This window comes from Arctopsyche grandis, chromosome 1 (assembly GCF_051622035.1).
Source record: "Arctopsyche grandis isolate Sample6627 chromosome 1, ASM5162203v2, whole genome shotgun sequence".
Lineage (NCBI taxonomy): Eukaryota > Metazoa > Arthropoda > Insecta > Trichoptera > Hydropsychidae > Arctopsyche > Arctopsyche grandis.
Window position 1 is genome coordinate 19,767,302 of NC_135355.1, and position 21,169 is coordinate 19,788,470.

The window sequence follows — 21,169 nt, forward strand, 5'->3', positions numbered from 1 at the left end:
AAATTTTAGCGGAATGACCCAATTTTCGATTGGGCCTCACTTTCTGGCAATTTTGTGTTTATACTTTTACAGTTGCCAAAAAGTTTTAAAGTCAGTTTCCCCCAGACTTTCAAGTAGTGCGTGTCTTTTTTTAGTGTTGTGAGCGTTGAGCGTAAAATATGATTTTTTGTCGATCGCCGAGAAATCAAAAATTGTCACTTTCTGGGAGGAAAATTAATCTTTTGCGGAAATTTATCGACGAACGGGAACACATTCTACCTACAATAACTATAATTTTTAAGAAGTATAAAAAAACAATGGACATAACACCTGTCGAAAGAGGAAAAATGGCAAAAAAACTGACTTCTCGAGACGAACGGATTTTTAAGAGAATTTTACTTCAAAACAGTTTCAAAACTGCGTCAGAAATTAGGTATGAGTTCATTGAAGTTGGAAAAAATGGTAAGCCTTAGAACAGTTCAATATAAACTAAATGAACTTGGTATATTTTAACGGCGCCGTGCAAAAAAAACCCTCCTCACGAAGAAAATGAAGGATACTCGTCTTTGGTGGGCCAAAGAGAAGAAAAATTGGACAGTTCAAGATTGGGAGACGATTACTTTTTCAGATGAATCCAAATTCAACCTGATTGGATCAGATGCGGTGGCGCTAGTACGATGAAAATCAGGCGAACGCTATAAAGAATCGTGCTTAGCGCTGACTGTTTAACATTCGCCATGGTATGGTATTGGGGGCCATCACACGGTATGGTGTTGGGTCAATCATTAAACTAGATGGGATAGTCAACTCACAGGAGTATAAAAAAATCATCGACAAAAGCGTTATTCCTACATTAGAAGGCTTACCGGAAATGATTAAGGATCTTGTCTTTCACGATGATTCAGCACCGACGCATCGTTCAAAATTTGAGAGTATTCAAATTGTTTTCACAATTAATTTTAATTATTTTTAATGCATTGGTAAATCACCATTTCGTTTTTTTTTTAAATATCGATCAAGATAAAGATAGTTTAGGTATAAACTCCATTGAATGGCTAGGAAACAGCTCGGATATAAATATAATCGAAAATATGTGAAGCAAAATAGGCAAAAAAATTAGAGTTAAGAAACCAAAAACCATAAAATAATTAAAATACATTATTTATGATGTATGCTACAATGAAATTAGTGATGAATTATTAAAAAAATAATATGAATAACGACTTAAACGAATAAAACGATATGTTGAAAAGCTTGAAGAAAAAAAAAACCATTTTTATCGATTTTTTGATTTATGAAATCTACTGCAGGTATAAAAAAAAATGTTCATTTGTACTCCAAATTAACAATGATTCTCCTCATAATGTTATTTATTGAAGAAATCGCTTTTTTTGCTGCATATTGATGAAGAGGAGTTGTAGAAAGTAATACAAAAACTGTTATTTTAAATTCATTTCCTAGTCTTAAAATATATCGTTATTTGCATGTGATCCAACTGATAAGCTTCGCTTTGCGCTGGGTGTATGTTACCAATATGACCAATTAGCAATTTGTCCTGCCCCAAAAGAACATTGCCCTTGTCAAAATACTAAGGTTTAGTATAGTATTTAATCATTAAAAAATTGATAATCTTTTTAGTTACGATAAAAAGTCTAAGCCACCATAAATGATATCAGTTGTCAATTTCTCCTATCAATGTGTTCAATAATGTTAACAGCTTCATATACATTATGTATTTTTGGTGTAATCGAAATAATGTATATTATACATTGAACTTAAAATTTGATCAAAAAAATAAATGTTCTTCAAATACGTATTGCATATATTAATGATACACGGCAAATGGTATATATTATAGAAAATATATAACAAATCTGCATATTCATTACTTCGATAATGAGTCTACTTATTGTCACAATAAATGGATAACACACCTAATCATTGGACCATAGGCTAGAAATGCTTATGGAAATATACTGGTGAGTTAATTAGACCAATGAATAATCCATTAGGATTATTATAAATAATTGATGAAAATGCCAAATAAGAAATAACTAAATTCAATACTGATCGATCTTGAACTTGATAAATCTGTTCTAAGTTATTAAATCGAGATGTGTATGTGCAATGTTCGACATCGGAATTCTTTTTAAGGTCAATGTTGTGTTGATAATGACTGTCCAGTCATTGTGCAATAATGCATTCATAAATATTTACAGTTTGGTCAGAAAGTAAATGTAACACAATAATTTTTCAGTAACCATTTATTCTTTTCTAATAAAAATTATATATTTAATTTACAATAGAAAATTAAGCCACCGTATCTTTATACAAATCTTTAAATAAATTAAATACAAAAGTCTATTACTTATTTGTTTACGTCACTTTGCTCTATTCAGACTGGAGCACTCTGAAATAAGATTTTGTTTAAAAAACGCAACGGATAAGGTGACTTGACTATATGACTATCGTAGGTAATACAAAATGCAAATGTCAAAAAAGCCAACCTCTTTACTTCTATTATTTTATTTATACAAAACTTCTTCCATTCTAACGCCTTGGACAAATACGATGAGATGTTTCCATACTTCGCGCGAATCATCATCAATAATAGAAACGAATTCATATCGGAAGTTTTAAAATACATACATTCACTAAGCCTATATAATAAAAATTCCTTCAGGTATTTACATCAGAGAATATGAACAATAGAACAATTAGAAAATAATAAAGTGAGACGATTAAAAACAAACGATTCATTATATTCCAACATATTAGTTAGTACAACGAATAGTTCATGTTCGTTGATGTAAACATTAAATCCATGACATAAATGTAATTGTTCTTTTGTGGACAAACAATTTCAGTGAGATTACAAAATAAATCGTCAATAACTATTCGCAGGAATAGAATTTCAAACTTACAAAAGGAAAGAAATATACGGTGTATATCACTATACAATATATTTTCTTCATTTTATAAACACTATTCGTCACACTCATTCACGCAGCCACTCTCAAAACATTTTGGCAATGACTCTTCACAACACGCAATAACTTAAGAGCGGCCTTTAGTAGCCGTTTTGGTATGTTTACTGTACAGCGTAAAATTAAAAGAATATCACAATATGGGTGCGAGGGTGTCGCGAGGAGAAGTAAGAACATTGTCAAATCACACCGGTGCTCCAACGTCTGCCTGATAGCGTTGAGTGATCGTATTAGCAGCATCGGTGAGTCCAGCTAACGCGCGTCGTAATCCTGCCAAATGCCGTCTGAAATTCTCCGCCGTTCTCTCCGCACCAACTGCTTCGCACTCCTCTCCTTCTAGACCCGAGTCTTCTGATCCTTCCACGCCGGCTTCACTCTCCGTATCGCTAGGCAGTGAAGCTCCGGACGACGTTGACGCAGTGGAGGCGGTTGATGGTCGGCGAATGTGTCCCTTTTTGACTACTGGTGGTTTCTCTTCGCCGCGATCCCGTCCCCAAAGCAACTCCATCTTGGAAGCGTTCAACATGTTGTACAGTGTGAACAGATCTTCGTTTGCTATTGAATCGCGGCCTCTGTGTCTGGTCTCCTCGGTCGTTTCCGTCACCTTCAAGTCCATCAGACGACACGGCACCAACACAGTTTCCTCCATTGCGTTGACAGTTTTCACAAACTTCTCCATAGCATTTAGAATGCTATCTTTAGAGAATTCTGTTTCATCGTGTCGAGCAATCCTACGCAGACAGTTTCTGTAACAAAAGGAAAGTATGTTTAGTACAATAATACAAGCAAGATTAAAACTTCATTATTTAAGTATAACAAGATCTTAATTGGTCTCAACAACAATATGTTGAGATATGCTGGGGAGTAAACACTCTTAAAGATCAATCTTACGGTTCAACTAAACATTTTACTCTTGAACATGCTAGTCTATCTAAATATATGTAACTTTTTCCGATCAATTCATATTATATTTAATATTTATCTATAAGTGGATATAGGGTATCTCACTTATCAACTACAAATCATGTATTTCTTTTTTGAAACTAGATTGCCAAAAAAATTTTTTTTATTATTAAATATAAATTGCAATCTAGATTATATTGAATTAAAAATTGGCTAGGTTAGCTTAAACTATTTTTATTTACATAGTTAAATTTTACCCATCACTATTTCCTCAACAAGTACTAATAATGAGTAAATTTCAATTCATTAAAGTCTTATCCTTAAATCAAACATGAAAATCGAATTTTCTTCAATTAAAGAATTAATAAAATTATTTAATATTATTTGAAATGTTGACCTTCTATACGAAGATGTATGTTTATTAAACAAATTTTTACTGAAGCAAACGACAAAAAGGCAATGTTTGAGAAATGGATAATAATTTATATATATAATTTTGGCCCACATACTCTCAATTCCACATCCCATTGCAATTTGCGAAAGAATATATAGTTTAATAAGTGCAACCCAGAGAAAGCAGAGAAACAAATTATTGTTAGAAACCGTAGAAGCTGATTATAATGCAATTGTAATGACTTTGGAAAATTTGTTATTTTGAAACTTGAAATAGCTAGGAAAAAACTTTCAATACAACTGTTGTTATTGAATTTAAAACAAAATGTAATTTCTGTAATTGTATCCGATATATTTTTTATTAACTGTGATTGCTGTGAATTATTAAGTGCCTATTTTTTATATGTTCTCTTCTACATACATTACATATAGTGAATGTGCCGATCTGCGATTTTGGAAATCTGGCAACCCTTTTACTGATCACAAGAGGCTTTCTGAAGCCAAGCAAAACATAAAATTTCAAACTTTATTTAATTTAGCTTTAGTTCTGATCAATAGGTATCGCATATTTAAAGGTTCAATGTTAACGAACCTCGTGGACAAATTTTTCGCCATTTATTGGAAGAACATAGAAGGACCGATCCTCGGCGTTGCCACACACTCATCGCTCGAATCATTCAAGTCACGCGTTTAGATCAAATCAAATATGTATGCATGTATGTGTATATGCAACTGATCTCAGACGCAAGGTGAAATGCTAAAACGAACACTTTTATAATAACTCGCTAAGAAACTCGTCGAAGGTCTTTCACACAGCCATATAGTACATATAATATTCTCATCCACAATTCAATCAAGTAAAACAAAAACACACACACACACGGTAGTCATTCTCTACCTACACAAGTGTTGTAATCGACAGAATCTAACCTTCGTATAGATGTATTACATTTTGGTGAATCGCATTGAAGGGTTGGATTTGTATGACATTTTGAGGTTAGAAGGCGTGGCCCTACGATTAGATGTCGAATGCGATGAAATCACAATCGTTTTCAAATGTACTCTGGCTGACGTTTTGAAAGATATTAGGAATGGAGTTCGAAAGAAGCGAAAAATTAAAATTTGAATTGAAATTAGAGAATGAATTAGTGAGTGGTGAGTGGAGAGTGGTGAGTGGTGAGTGGTGAATGGTGAATGGTGACAGTCGACAGAGAGACTTGGAAGAAGCGGTGATTTGGTGATTTGGTGATAGTGATTGGAATTTACCTGCTGTTCTCCATGTTGGCACTCAGAGTATCACTGTATCCCACCATGGCGGTGAGTGTTACGTGTTTCCGGTTTAGAAATGTGAAAATCTGTAATCGAAACGAACGAACGAGGCGAGACGAGAGCGACACGACGCAAGCTGGCCGAGCTCACCTGGCTAACTGATGTCGAAACGAGCGGCCCGGTTCGTTTATATAGTAAGCGATCGAAATGGCGCGCCGCGCGCCGGGGCTCCGGTTCAAAGAGCGCACCGACACTTATCTCAATTTTTTCTCGAAGCGAGATTGACATGAATGCACTGGATGTTATCGAAATCACTCGTATGTATGTTTGGAAGCTTTGCACCAAGTTGGAATTTTTTTCAACGAACTCGGTTGTTATTTGCATTGTGTTTTGCAGTTTGTTTCGAGCGGCATGTGGCGCGCTTGCTCCCGACCCTCAAAAGTCGCACCACAATGCGGTCTGGCGATTGGTCGCCCGCTGGTCTCCTTCGTTGCGATTGGTCGGATTAACTCCACGAGCGTCACGCTTCCGACAAACGGCGCTAATTTTAAAATTTGAATGTGCACGGGAATATGCATGTTTTGTTTCGGTGCGCGATAAAAAAACTCATCCGGTGCGTGAAAAAATGTTTTTCTTTTTTTTTGTGATGGATCAAGATTTAGATTGCGATTAATTGAGGCTATTGTGTACATTTTTATATAAAAAGTAATTTTTTAATTGATTAAATGTACTTTGTTCCGCTTTTTTAGTTTCTATGAGAATAGTAAAATTATGTGATGGATTTTTTTCTTTATAAGAAAAAAATCCCGTACGTCAATATTGATTCTAAAAATGGTTGAATTCATAAACAAATATCTATCAATTGAACCCTACCCCTCCTTTTTTTGAGGAAAACTCTTTAATTTTCCTCTTTTTTTATATAATTTACACATATTATATACTACATATATGTAACTAATGAAAAGTGTGAAAAACTAAATACACAAATATGTAGATGCTAGTTATTCAATAATCTAAAAAAAATATGTAAGCAACCCAATAAATGATATATTTAAACAAAGATGCTTATTTTTGTGATTCATAAATTCACAAATATATTAGCTCCCCATCACTGCAAGTTAATACTACAAATATTTGATTAGACTTTTTTATTATCACATAAATGATAATTCTAATAAATAAATAGGTATTAAAATGCGCTTTTCCTCATTTTTATGCGTATTATGGTTATTAAATTTATTAATACATCTAATATATAATTTTGAAAGAGATTTTGTATGTATGTATTTAAGGTTTGTTGGTAATCGAAAAACAAATCAAAGTTTTTATGACGACGATTCGATATGGTTGGATTTGAATTATTTTTTTCGATTCAAATAAATTTAATAAAAAAATAAATGAATATTTACTATTAGTTTCGCCATGTTTAAGCTGTTTATATTACAAACACTGAGCGAAGCCGGGTAAAACAACTAGTAATAAATAAATAAAGTGATTAATATATAATGAATAAAATTAATTTATTCATATAGTCTATTTATTAAAAAATAAATAAATAGAGTATATGAATATATGTATGTATGTATGTATGCAGGGCCGCCGAGATGAATCTCGGACCCTGGGAAAAACAATTTAGGGCGCTATATCAAACTAAAAAAAAAGATCTTATAGATATATTTTTAATATGCGAAAAATCTATCAGAACTATTAGAAAAACACCTTTATGTTGGTTGCTATCTTTTAAAATAATTAATTAAGAAAGTATTATAAATAACAGGTACAATTTCAAATGGACACAAATAATACGTGGATCGAAAAACCAGAAATATTTAGCATTAAATAAATACATGTATTTTTATGTAGCATAATATAAAATATATCAACATTGGTCAGTAGGAAGTCCCGATACGGGGCCCCTCGAGTAGTCCGGGCAAAAGGAACTTTACCCCGGCTCCCCCCCCCACCTCTCGTCGACCCTGTATGTATGTAAAAATATCTATATACATATTTTTTCGGTTCTATTATTTATTTATTATTAATGTACACTCATAACTAAGTTTGAGTTTGGACCATTTTAGCATTACAAGAGTCCCTAATGTGCCAAAACAGTCGAAAAAATACAGAGAGATGAGAAAAATAAAAATACATAAATATATACACAGACAAAAATACATACATAATCATAAAAAAAAACTAAAGCATTATAATAATAACAGATAAAGTAAAAATATAAAAAAATTAAATCCAAAGAAGGGAGTGTCTTGCATCTACATACATACAGCAGTGGTTCTCAGGCGAAATTTTACCGTGGCCCCACAGGTGATAAAAGTGGTCCCATGGAAATGTCTGGTGGCCGCACCAAATTTAATCAAATAAATTAAAGTTACTAAAAAGTGGATCAATTTAGCATTTTGGTATCTATTTATTGAATAATAATGCAAATGGAAATTGCTCAATACTTCTTTCTTCCAATGCAAGCCGCATTGCTGCTTCTAAGTTTGCGTCTGTCAGCTGGTTTCTAAATTTGTTTTTAAAAAGTGCATTACACTGAATGATCTTTCGCAATATACGGTAGTGGGAAAAATAGACAATATTAATAAAGCAATTGTTGCCAAATCTTTATATTGGTTTGTTTCATTGTCAACGTACATATTTTTCCGACCAAAATTTTTGAACCGAAATAGTATTAAAATGGTTATTAAGTACTCGATCATGACTAATTTCTAATAATGCATATTTTTCATTAGCCCAGTTAATTAATCTCAATACTGAAAATGTTTTTTATCTATTTTGTAGTACTATGAAATTTTCATTTGTCATCATAATAAAAGAGGAAGATTCAAAAGAAACAGTTTTAAAAAAATTCAATTCTTCGAACCTTTTATCAACTTCCAGATTCAGAGATTTATAACACACTATTATTTTAAATTTAAATTTAAATTTTTGTGTCTGTCATATTATCTATCAAATCACTAACAGAAGATATAATTGAAAAATTGTCATTTTCAACTTCTGTCACAAGGCTTTTCTCTATATTTTTTAGTTTGTGAATGATGAGCATGGTTTATATTATTGTTAAGTTACTTTTTTGTAGTTTTTAAAATGTATTTAATTTTTTTTAAATATTAGTATTATTTACTATTAAGTCGCTGGTGGCCGCAGTAAAATCCTCTAGTGGCCACTGATCTACAGCCAGCACCAATACATACATATATGTATACATATAAGGGCATTCAATCCCGGAAGTTTTTTTTAGCACCGGGATTGCGGTGCTGGAATTTCCCGAACCCGGGATCCCGGCGCTAGCACCGGGAAATTCAATGTATAAGAAATATATATATTTTTTAATTGAATATTTTTGTATTTATTTAAAAAAATACACGTAAATATACTTAAAATATTAGTAATAATAATATATAATAAAACACAAGTATAAATAACACAATAAAACGAAAAAAAATACAATACACAGTATTCATGTATTTAGATATTATATTTGTTATTACTTTATCTATGTACGTAGTAACAATAGATGGAGTTCTATGATCATGCGAAAATTAGAACTCGAGATTTTGACTGATTCGAAATCAGAATCGATTACTGATCACTAGTCACCGGAGCCTGAGGGGGCCGTGTATTGTTCAAAGGTTGTAAATGCATTGTTAAAGGTTTGCCGAACAATGGATAGCACCGTGACTATCCTACCTCTACTGATCACTAGAGACACATATTTTGGGCATTTTGCTATTAATGCTTAATTGATGCTAAAATTCGTAAAACATGCTAATAGATGCTAATAAAATAACAAACAATTGTAAAATTAATTATTTTTAAGATAGAGCGAGCACATACAAAGCACAGGGATTATACATATACATATGTATAAACGTGGTCTCCGTGACGGGCCGGAATGTGAAATTACCGAAAACGCAAATCTCGGAAGGCAAAGATCGAAAATCGAAATATCTTAAGTCCAAAGATAAAAAAGGGTGCACGGTAAACGGTACATACTCACGTACATACTCACTTAATTTGCGCGAGCAGGATACAACAGGAACAAGAGGAACAGGCTTTTCCTCCCGTACTAATGTGCGCGCGCAGAATACGAGAGGAAAAGCTTGTTCCTCTTGTTCCTGTTGTATCCTGCTCGCGCAAATTAAGTAAGTATGTACCGTTTACCATGCACCCTTTTTTTTTGATCTTTGGACTTAAGATCTTTCGATTTTCGATCTTTGCCTTCTGATATTTGCGTTTTCGGTAATTTCACATTCCGGCCCGTGAGGTAGACCCGTATAAACGATGCTAATATTATAATATGCCGGCATTGTAATTTTAGAGTAGCCTGGAAAAAAAGGACTATGTGGAAAAACATTTAGCCACAAATAATTATCAGAAGGCAGCTTCCAAGCCTTCCTCAAGTACTAGTACTTCAAGTACTTCAAGTACTTCAAGCTACGATCACAGGTATCATTAATTTGAACCAGAAAAAAAACAATAGACAAATACAATTTCATTAAAGACATGGTGAATATGTGTTTGAAAGCAAACTTACCAATTGAAGAATTGGATGATCCAGCAGTGCGTACGTGCTTGAACAAGTATTTCGAAGGGTTTGGAGATTTGCCCTGTGCGGATCACCTCTGAAGAGTTTATTTACCAATTTGTGGGGCGGAATCAAAGACTCTTATTAAAGAAATGTTGAAAGACAAGGTAACAGTTGTCTTGGTGGATGAAACAACACACAGGATAGGACGCTGTGTATTTGCAGTTTTGTTTAGAACAATTTCACCATCGTGTGAACAAAATACAATTTTAGGATCTTGCAATTTTTTAACTGCTGCAAATGCCACCACATGTACTCAATTAATAGTGGACTCATTAAAAGAGTATGATATCTCCTATGACAATGTAGTTGGTTTTGTTTCAGATTCGGCCCTCTACAGCAGTGCTACTCAAACTATGGTCCGTGGGCAAAGAAGTAAATAAAAAAATAAAACAATAGCATATTATAACGTTGCATCATCCCATCCATTTCATATAATAAATTATATAAAGACATGCCCTACAAACTCGAGATTATTCTGGATATTATGCCAAGATATAGGCGCGGATTATAAACGACCATTATCGCATGTTGCCATAAGTTAGTTATCAAGGGTTAACATTGGTGGATCCAGAAAATGGTCAAGGAGGGGGCCATTTTGAAATTGAACATACAAAATGAATGTGATGTATGAGTGGAATTTTGATCTACTCTCTTCCATTTGAGCCTTGCTGTGATTTTATTTTTTATTTTACTTTTTCTTTTTCTTTCTTCTTATGTACATTTTTATATACTATTTTTCTTTTGTTCAATATTAAACTAAGAATGTGATTTTTGGATTTTATTTTTGATTTTTACACCTTTGTACATTTATTCTTTTTCTTATGTATTATTTTTCTTTTGTTTTCCTAATTTTTTTTTTTATTTTTTCATTTATCATGTTTTTCTATTTTTGCTTTTTATTTTATGTATTTTTTGTTTTGTTTTTCTTTATCAAATATAGGCCAATGTGGTGCATTTGGTTCATCCTGTAAAGCCACAATGGTCCAAAACTAACTATAAATAAATAAATAAATAACAAACAAGCTCATATCTCATTAGTTTTTTTTTTCATTTTCATTTTTCATCTTTGTCTTTGTACTTTCATAAGTACATACTTATGTACATACGTACTTCTTTGAGTTCAATAAAATAAATTTTACTACTTATATTTAATACTATTTTTATTTGTTATATGAACAAATTTTCACTCATAAACATATATAACCTTTTTATTTAAAAATATGATGCTGGTCCGTGAGAATTACTGAAAAATATATGCTGGTCCGCCAACTGAAATAGTTTGAGTAGCACTGCTCTACAGTCTACACGACCGCGTGTTATAACACGATAAGAGTTCTGATAGGAAATTAAATAATACATTTCCAGTGCTAGGCACACAAAATTAGCCTAGTTGGCAATATATTCACAAAGGAATTAACACTCCTTAATGAATTTATAATTAAAATTAAAATGTTATTCTTGCACTCGAGAAAAATTAAATCGGCATATATAACTTTTATTGAAACCAACTATCCCGATATGCCAGCAGTTTTGTTTCCAAGCCCCATTTTTACTGGTTGTAAGTCATGGTTTAAGTCAGTTAAGTATAATACTTGGACAGATATTTTCATCCATTATTGGTTTTTTTTAAAAACACCGAATTAAAGAGTGAAAAAAAGACAACATTCTTGAGTTCTACATTCTTGAGTTCTACATTTTTTAGTTCTACAAAGTACATAAGTGAAATTTGCATAAAATTTATAAAATTAATATACAATTTAGAAGGGTCTTCCTATCCTGTTGCCCATTTATTATGTGAAGAAATTGAGGGGATAAAACAGAGCTTGCAGTTCACCATAGACAGTGTTTTTCCTGTCGAGACCAAACAACTGCTTTTGTCAACTACAAACAAAAGAAGACAGTTGGAGCTGTGTATCCAAAAGGCTGCTCAAAAAAGGGTCTTAAAACTAGACTGGCACTCAGGACTAAATGAGACAAATCTATTGCTCCAAACATTGAGTAAACTATTCAATCCATCTGTCGCAGGTACAAAATCAAATATTAATGTTAACGAAACAGTTTTGATTTTTAGAAACCTGCCATTGTTTAATGTATTAATAGAGGCTCAATGTTTGGAAGGATATAAGCACTTTCTAGACAATTCATAGAGAATATAAAAAGTCAATTCACGCCGAATATATTGCTATTATTGATAGCAACAAAAATGAAATATGAAGAGTTTGGTTGTGCCGCTCTAAAATCTATTTGGTGTCTCGTCAATAGTGTGGATGCTGAAAGGTATTTTAGTAAATACAATATAATTGTTAGCTATTGTCGCACGAATCTCAAAAAATAATCTGTAGAAATGTGCTCCATGTTGAGTTTTAATAAATTTTAATCGGTATGCTTTTTTCATTGTAATTTTAATTCTAAAACATTTTTGAATATTTCTATTATTTTTTAATTGTTATGTTGTCTTTAAATTGTATATATGTATCTACATATATAAATTTTATTAAAATTCATCGAAATTTTTTATTATTTAAAATAAAACTCTTCATAAAAATAGATGCTAAAATTGAAAATTTTTAAAGCCCTAAAACGCTAAAATGCAAAATGAAAATGCTAAAATTGACAAAAAAAGATCTCCAAAATACGTGTCTCTAATCATGAGTAAGGGACGGCAGTGGGTTGCTCGACGGCGGTTCGCTGTCAAAAAAAATGGTTCGCTATTATCAATTTCTATTGTCAACCATTATTTTTTGCTCTCCTGCTTTCTCGGACAATTGAGAGGTCAATTATTATTTTATGGTGGAAACCTGACCACCGCTCTTTGGTCATGACTAGTCACCGGACCCAGAAGGTGCCGCGTATTGTTCAAAGGTTGTAAATGCATTGTTAAAGGTTTGCCGAACCTTTTTTACAAAGGATTTACAACAATGGAACAATGGATAGCACTGTGACTATCCTACCTCTAGTCATGACTGTAGTCTTCGGCGGTGGAGCATGCTTTTGGAAGAAAAAAAAATGGGAGTTTTGGGGCTATTTTCCAGGAAAAAGGGCAAACTACAAAGCGAGTGAGCAAAAAAAAAAAGATTCGCCATAAAAATGAACAATGGTTCGCAGGGTCGCGCCGAAGCTTAGATATGAGCACTTCAAGTCCATTACTTAATTCATGAAATATACAGTGGTACGACTAAGGCTTCCAATCCCGGGATCCCGGGCTCCCGGCGTTTTCTGGTACCGTGAATCCCGGTGCTGAAACTAGTCTGAATACCGGGATTACGGTGCTGGCAAAGTTTCTTTAAAAATATTATTTTTACAAAAATAATAAAGAAAAAACATAAAACATCATTATATAACATCAGTGTATTTTGGGGATTTTTTCGTCCTATCGATTCACCGTTCGTCCTATCGAAGTGAAACTTGAAATTATTATCGATACGACGTTTAATCGTAGACGTCAAATTTTCAAGTTGACCGGAAATGGTACCTCCCATAATAGGTCTTCTCTTATTTCTAGCCTCTTTTCAGCTTGCTTTCGATTTTGTCGTCTGAAAATATTTAGGTTCTTATCCACACTCTTTTGTTTCGATGAATAATTAACTAGACGGTACAGAGTATTTGTAAAAAACGAATCAATGAATCAAAATGATGTTTTTTACTTTATTTGATTACATTAAAGGATGTCTTTTATTTATATCTTAGAAATCTAGAAATGGATGCGAACCGAAAAGTTAAAGAATGTAGCCAAACTCTCAAAACAAGAACGCCAATATGAGGATTATTTTTCGGCAGAGTTTGCAAAAAGCAATTGAACGGTTTTGAAATATAAAAATATACAATTGAACATTTTTTTGTTATAAATTTGATTTCCCGGTGCACCGAGATCCCGGGATTGGAAATTCCTAGCACCGCAATCCCGGTGCTGAAGTAATCTTAATATATATATATATATATATATATATATATATATATATATATATATATATATATATATATATATATATATATATATATATATATTATATATAAGGCTATACGACAAAAAGAGAGAGAATTTCAGCGCACGCCACTGATAAAGTCGTATCTTTGAAATAAACCTGAACAACGCTCGGATGATAAAAGTATCGCAGATGCCTACGAAAAAATGAGAAAAAAGAGAAATAACAAACGCACATAATATAAAATGTATGTTTGATATTTCACTATTTATATACACACACATATATATATATATATATATATATATATATATATATATATATATATATATATATATATATATATATATATATATATATATATTATTAATGTGCGCGCGCAGAATACGGGAGGAAAAGCATGTTCCTCTTGTTCCTGTTGTATCCTGCTCGCGCAAATCAAGTGAGTATGTACCGTTTACCATGCACCATTTTTTTTTGATCTTTCGACTTAAGATCTTTCGATTTTCGATCTTTGCCTTCCGATATTTGCGTTTTCTGTAATTTAACATTCTGTCCCGTCACGTAGACCCGTATAAACATACATATATACACATTAAAAAACTATCAGTAATTATTCATAAAAGTGGTCAGTAAAAAACACTAAACGGTCATCAGGGCCGGATTGAGATGAAGTAGGGCCGTAGGCTACTTTACATGTGAGGCCCCCCAACTCAAAATAAGACATAGCAGACTTCTACCCATAATACGACCAGGGTGCTTCTACCCATAAAAATGGTTCACTATTGTCAATTACTATTGTCCTACAAAACAGGAGAGCGATAAAAAAAGGTTGACAATAGTGAACCATTTTTTGTGGGTTAAAGCATCCTGGCCGCCTAAGTCTGATTATGAGCAGAGATCGGCGGACAAATTTGTTTTGCCAACAAAACATGGTTCACAATTGTCAACCTTTTTTATTCCTCTCTTACTTTGTAGAGCAATAGTCATTAACAAAAGCGAACAATTTTTGTGGGCAAAAGAAACTTGTCCGCCGATCTCTGATTATGAGACACCCCATATGATCAAACTCCATAGGATCATTTCGAGATACCCTGATTCTGGTATCTCGGAATGATCCAAACTCCATTGTTATACTTGACAATGAATAATTTTGGTATTTCCGTACATTTTTTTAATGGGAATACAAAATTTAACTTTTTTTTTTGATAGTATTCACTAAGTACACGGACATTTGATTCGGCTACATACTTAAAATTATATACTGTTTATTCACTTTGTACACCTTAACTTTATTTCGAAACTTTAAATTAATTTAAATTTAATTAATGCAGCAGAGAAGAAATAAAATTTCTGATCTTGTATTCAAAACGAAACAAATTTCGCGATTCAATCGAGATACCAAGTCTATAAATATTTTGCTAAAAATACATCGGTTAACGTCTTTCTAACTATCATATACATATTTTTGTGTCGAAATTTCAGAAAGGATTATTTTAGACTTATGACGTTGGTTTGTATAATGTAAAAATAAAGATGTAATTATTTACCTCTTATTTTTATTGTGTAATGTAAATATACATATGTAAGTAGGAGAATAAAGATATAAAATCGCTTCGAAGAAACGACACTTGGTTCATTAGCTATTCAATTAATTATTTAATTATGCTTCGCATACGAACAATGATGCTTGACACTTATTCAAATGAAGTTTTCACGTAAGACATGTGGGTTATATGTCATAGCAGGGTTAAAATTTCCGCCAAAAACCGTAAACAGATAGAATCAAATATATGTAAATATTATATATGAAATTCAAAAGTTTATTGATCGCTATTTCATATAAATTAATCTTACGTATGCACATATATTTGTATGAGTATACATACATACACATATGAATCTTTCGTACACTTTGTTTTAATTAGATACATTTATGAACGAGATATGTATGTATGTACACAGGTATGTATGTACATACAAGTGTCCAGTGATAAACATATGTACGTACAGTATATTCATACATAAATATGTGAGGTTTAAATTCAAAGCATTGCATAACAGTGAATATTATATTACATACATACATATTAAATTATGCCGACAGACGTGATATATCAACTGACTATGTACATACTATAAGTATGCATATACATATGTACATATCTCACGAGAAGAAACGTCTAAAAGTCTCAAGTGCTGCAATTGAAGTATAAAAGGAAATAAATTGCCACAATTACAAATGAATGATATAAATCGTTCATTGTACATATTACATGTATGTATGTATGTATATGTAGTTGAAAATTACATGCTAATAGTTATAAATCATTTTAAATCATTTTTTAGTTCAAATATGTAGGTACACTAGTTGATATTTTGCATATTCAAACCACCATACATAGCTAATTTTTGTATGTACATACGTAGCAGTGGCGTGTAGTGAAAATATCCCTTAATTACACTTACATATATTACACGATGTTTTTCATGTTGCAGCGATATTGTGTAAAAACTGTATATTAAAGTCATTGATTGATGTGGATTCACTCGTTTCATTTGCAGAAAAATAAATTGAATTGATTCATGATTTGGTGAAAACGCTAGAACGTGTAAAGATAGTGGTCGAATCATTTGTCGTCGTGATGCAACACTTCTCTCAGCTGACACGACTATAAATTTTATGATGAACAATTTAGGAAACAGCGATTTAGCAATTCAACTGAAGGATTCACTTGCTCGTCGAATAAAAAATCATGTTTCTTCTTTATTGCAGTTTTTGCATAAGGGTGAACAGGACGACATGAATAAAAACCCATTGTAAAATTTTAAGCGCTTAAATAAATCATCAATTATAAACCTGGTTGTTAGCATGTCCAAATCATCAGATAATGCTAATAAAATAAAATAATGAAATATTGTTTTAAAAAATATATTACTTCCGGTTTACGAATTAGAAATCTATTTTTAAAGAAAGGTCAAAATTTTCTAAAAAATAAATCATTTCTATTACATGTAAAAAAAATTCAATCCGATTTAGTTGGCAGCTTGGAAGATAATTTAATTCAAAAAAAGGACACCTATAAGGGGAGGTACCATTTCCGGTGAACTTAAAAATTTGAAAAAAATTTACGTCGTGTCGTTAAAAATTTCAGTAACCGATACTAAGTTTCAGTTCGATAGGACTGAAGTTATTCAAAAAATCCACAGACACACATTTGTTCTAGATCATGAAAACGTGATCAGTAGAGACACGTATTTTGGGCATCTATTTTTGTCAATTTTAGCATTATCATTTGGTTGTGGCTATTTGCAGGTCCTATATCTGCAAATTGTTGGCTATTTGCAGGTACTATATCTGCGAATTATTGGCTATTTGCAGGTACTATATCTGCGACAGGCGCAAAGCCTTCTGCACATGCGCGTGAACTGTCACTGTCAGCGTGTTTACTGTTAAAATTTTGTTTTAAACCTCTTAAAATTTAGTTCGAACTCGTAAAGTGACGTAGTGTAAAAAATATAATCCAAATTAGTTAATACTATTAATTGTTAGAAAATTATTATCATATTTATTTATTTATTTTATTCTTAACAGACCATCGTATAATACCTATGTACATACAAGTACAAGCCACGAACTAGCTAAATGATATAAATCTATTATAATAACGTGCGAAATTTATTTGCCTCTTGTATAATGAACGATTGATTAAACAAGTCTAGCATACATTAAATGTAAGAAATTATAATCGGATGCGCAGAAGGCTTTGCGCCTGTTGCAGATATAGTACCTGCAAATAGCCACAACCTTATCATTTTGTATTTTAACCTTTTAGGGCATTAAAAATGTTCAATATTAGCATCTATTTTTATGAAGAGTTTAATTTTAAATAATAAACAATTTCGATGAATTTTAATAAAATGTATAAACATATATACAATTTAAAGATAATACAACTGTTAAAAATAATAGAAAAATTCAAAAATGTTTTAAAAAACATGGATATTAAAAAACAAAGACAAAAAACTTGAATATAAAAATACAAAGACAAAAAATATGAATATAAAAATATAATACCAATTAAAATTTATTAAAACTCAACATGGAGCATATTTCTACAGATTCGATTTTGAGATTTGTGCGACGATCGGTAACAACTATATTGTATTTACTAAAATACCTTTCAGCATCCACACTATTGACGGGACACCAAATAGATTTTAGAGCTGCACAACCAAACTCTTGTTTGGTTGTGCAGCAAAAAACAAAACTGTTTCTTTCACATTAATATTAGATTTTGTACCTACGACAGATGGATTGAATAGTTTACTCAATGTTTGGAGGAATAGATTTATTTCATTTAGTCTTGAATGCGAATCTAGTTTTAAGACGATTTTTTGAGCAGCCTTTTGGATACACAGCTCCAACAGTTTTCTTTTGTTTACAGTAGTAGTTTACAAAGGATTTACAACAATTGAACAATAAACGGCACGCTTCCGGTCCTACCTCTAAATATGATAAAACAATAAATAAACAAATACATTTAGCCTTCACGGCACCCGCAAAGCTTCTGCGAGTTATCGACACCCTCCCCCCTTGTTATGCCACTATTCTAAGGCGTGGCATAACAAGGGCGGGAAGCTATATGTATGTATAATATTTTATTTTGCCCCCCCCCCCTTCCTTTCCCAGATGAAAATATAATGTCGTTTTTACAGAAATTCAGAGATATTTAATCTTTAAAAATTGTTATAGTTTATACAATGTATTATAATTTTCTTTTTATCTTTTGCCCCCCACGGTTCAAAGGCTAAGTCACCGCCGAGTTCACCTGTGAGATAATCCACTGCTGATTATATATGGAGTTATCGTGAATTCGATATATTTATTTATATGTAAGTACAGACATTTAAGAGTAGTATGTTTATTATGTAATATATATACATACACGTACATTTATATAAATAATGCCCACATATGGAGATGATGAAATTTTTCTTGTAGATGTCAAATACAAATATATACAATGTATGTTCATGTTTTTAATACAATATACATAATTGTTCATATCAAATTTAAATTTTATTATTCAATAAAAAGGTTATATTATTATTTAAAATTAATGACTTCGGTTACTACGTGTATAGATTGTGGATAATTACATTATGATATTACAATATCAACTTCCAATATTGGCCTTTGGGTTGGGGTAATCATGTCTTAATGGGTCTACTACCTTATAAACTATGGTAGTCTACTTATTAACTATGTACATATATCAATTTACATATTAAGTTTTTAGTGTATTTTTTTAATTTTGACACGAGTTCCAGTAATTGTTATCATTGGCAGACAGCACGACTATTTTTTATTGCGAGAAATGTGTTCTAATCACGTTGATAGTATACATTATGAATATAATGATTAATCACTTAAAATGAATAAACAGGGTGAAAGTTCTTTTTGATCACCTTAGATGATTTTGAGTTTGGCCAAATTGTGTGTTGTATTTGAGCACGCGATTTCCGAATGAATTGTGTGTGATGTGATCGGTCCAAAAACGTTGCATTGAATATGTTATTGTAATCGTTACTTAGTATATGTATGTACATATGTAAAATAAAATGTATGTAATTATGTATACTTTACGTAGATACACCTTTTTTACATTTTATGTCACTAAGTATTGTTATTCCGCTGTATTTTTATTGGCCAAATATTGAATGTTCAAATATGCCTTTTTTAAATCTGCAGCAAATGATGCTCGAAGCATATTTTTGAGAGAAAACAATTTTCGTAATAATGATGGGTACAAACATTGAAATAGTGAATATTTTTTGGCCCCAAGCTAATCAAGAATTTTGCTTATTTTTGTAGACACACTAAATTTCCATTACTATTGTTGAAAAAATAAACGATTTTTAAGTAATAGTCGTAATAGATATTCGGCGTTGTAAAGACGCAGACACATATAATCGTACGGCACGGCATGCCTAGGCAGCTCCAGCTGTGAAGGGATGTGTCCTCATGTCGGTGTTAATTAGTGCGATTTTTTTTATTTCAAAAAATTTCTCTTACATTTCATCAAATATGGGGTCACCTTACAAGGATAAAATATCACCCAAAATACTTCAGGGGATGAGTTTTGCCAAGGATCGCGATGGCATATATAAGACTTACTAGCGTTTTCTTTTGCATTTACAAAACAATAAAAAAAAAACCAAACACGTGCTGCGTGCCATTCTGTGTGTTTGATCCTTTTTGCAATATTTGCAAAGACTAAATAAACAAAATATATTTCAAATAAATTAACTGCGGATTAGGAAAACGCTGAATAAAAATGCTAGTAGCTAAGTTATTGAATTTTGAAATTTGTTAATACTAATATTTGAAAAAGCAGCTTTATTATTTTTATTTCAATAAATTCAGAAATATAATATAATTTGCAGGTTTTATTATTATTTTTAAAAATAGTGTGTTATGGATTATTTTTAAATAACACACTATTTTAAATGTAACGTAGAAAAACATTTATCATTTATATATTAATAAAATGTATAAATCATTTATAAAAGACGTATAGAATTATATTTTACAAAACTTTTCCTGATGGATTTTGGTCGCCCTGATCGCGTTTAATATTATTACATTTCTTTCCTGCAGTGTTTCTACAGCAAGTATGTAAATGTAATTTATTAGAAACGAATGATTTTGGTATGAACCTTGTTACCTGTAAAAGTCTCAGCGCTCTCTCATTTCAAGTCTCTTGAAAAATTAATCGCAAAATTTTAGAAAATGTGATGTAAGAAAGTGTAATTTTTTTTTCCAATAAACCTTTTTTTTACATACCCCCTTTTAGCTTCACTTACGATTACAATTCAGGAAAAAATTTGCCTCTTATCCGATCGTTTTCATACTTTGCCATATTGCTCATTTTGGTCATCAATATAAGTAAATGTATCCTCCGCCATTACGATGGAGAAAAAATATCGTTTTAGACGCGTTTGAAATTTGAATTTCTGAAAAGTGCCTGACGTTTATCCAGTTTTTAGTTTTAAACTTATATGGCGGTAGTAAAATAAATTTTTTGGTGTTTTTATTCAAAATA

At 31.7% G+C, this 21,169-nt stretch overlaps 2 protein-coding genes across 2 annotated transcripts in view; one reads left to right on the forward strand and one right to left on the reverse strand.

Annotated features, from left to right (window-relative positions):
* LOC143912229 (uncharacterized) overlaps positions 1–21,169 on the forward strand; it is a 318,393-nt gene that overhangs the window by 232,520 nt on the left and 64,704 nt on the right. The gene's annotated exons all lie outside the window — the stretch shown is intronic.
* Positions 3,096–5,711, reverse strand: LOC143923113 (mid1-interacting protein 1-B). Its single transcript, XM_077446635.1, has 2 exons — positions 5,529–5,711; positions 3,096–3,712 (listed from the first exon to the last, which is right to left on the reverse strand). Exons 1-2 carry the CDS (start codon positions 5,573–5,575, stop codon positions 3,151–3,153), a joined length of 609 nt encoding a protein of 202 aa, XP_077302761.1. The 5' UTR covers positions 5,576–5,711; the 3' UTR covers positions 3,096–3,150.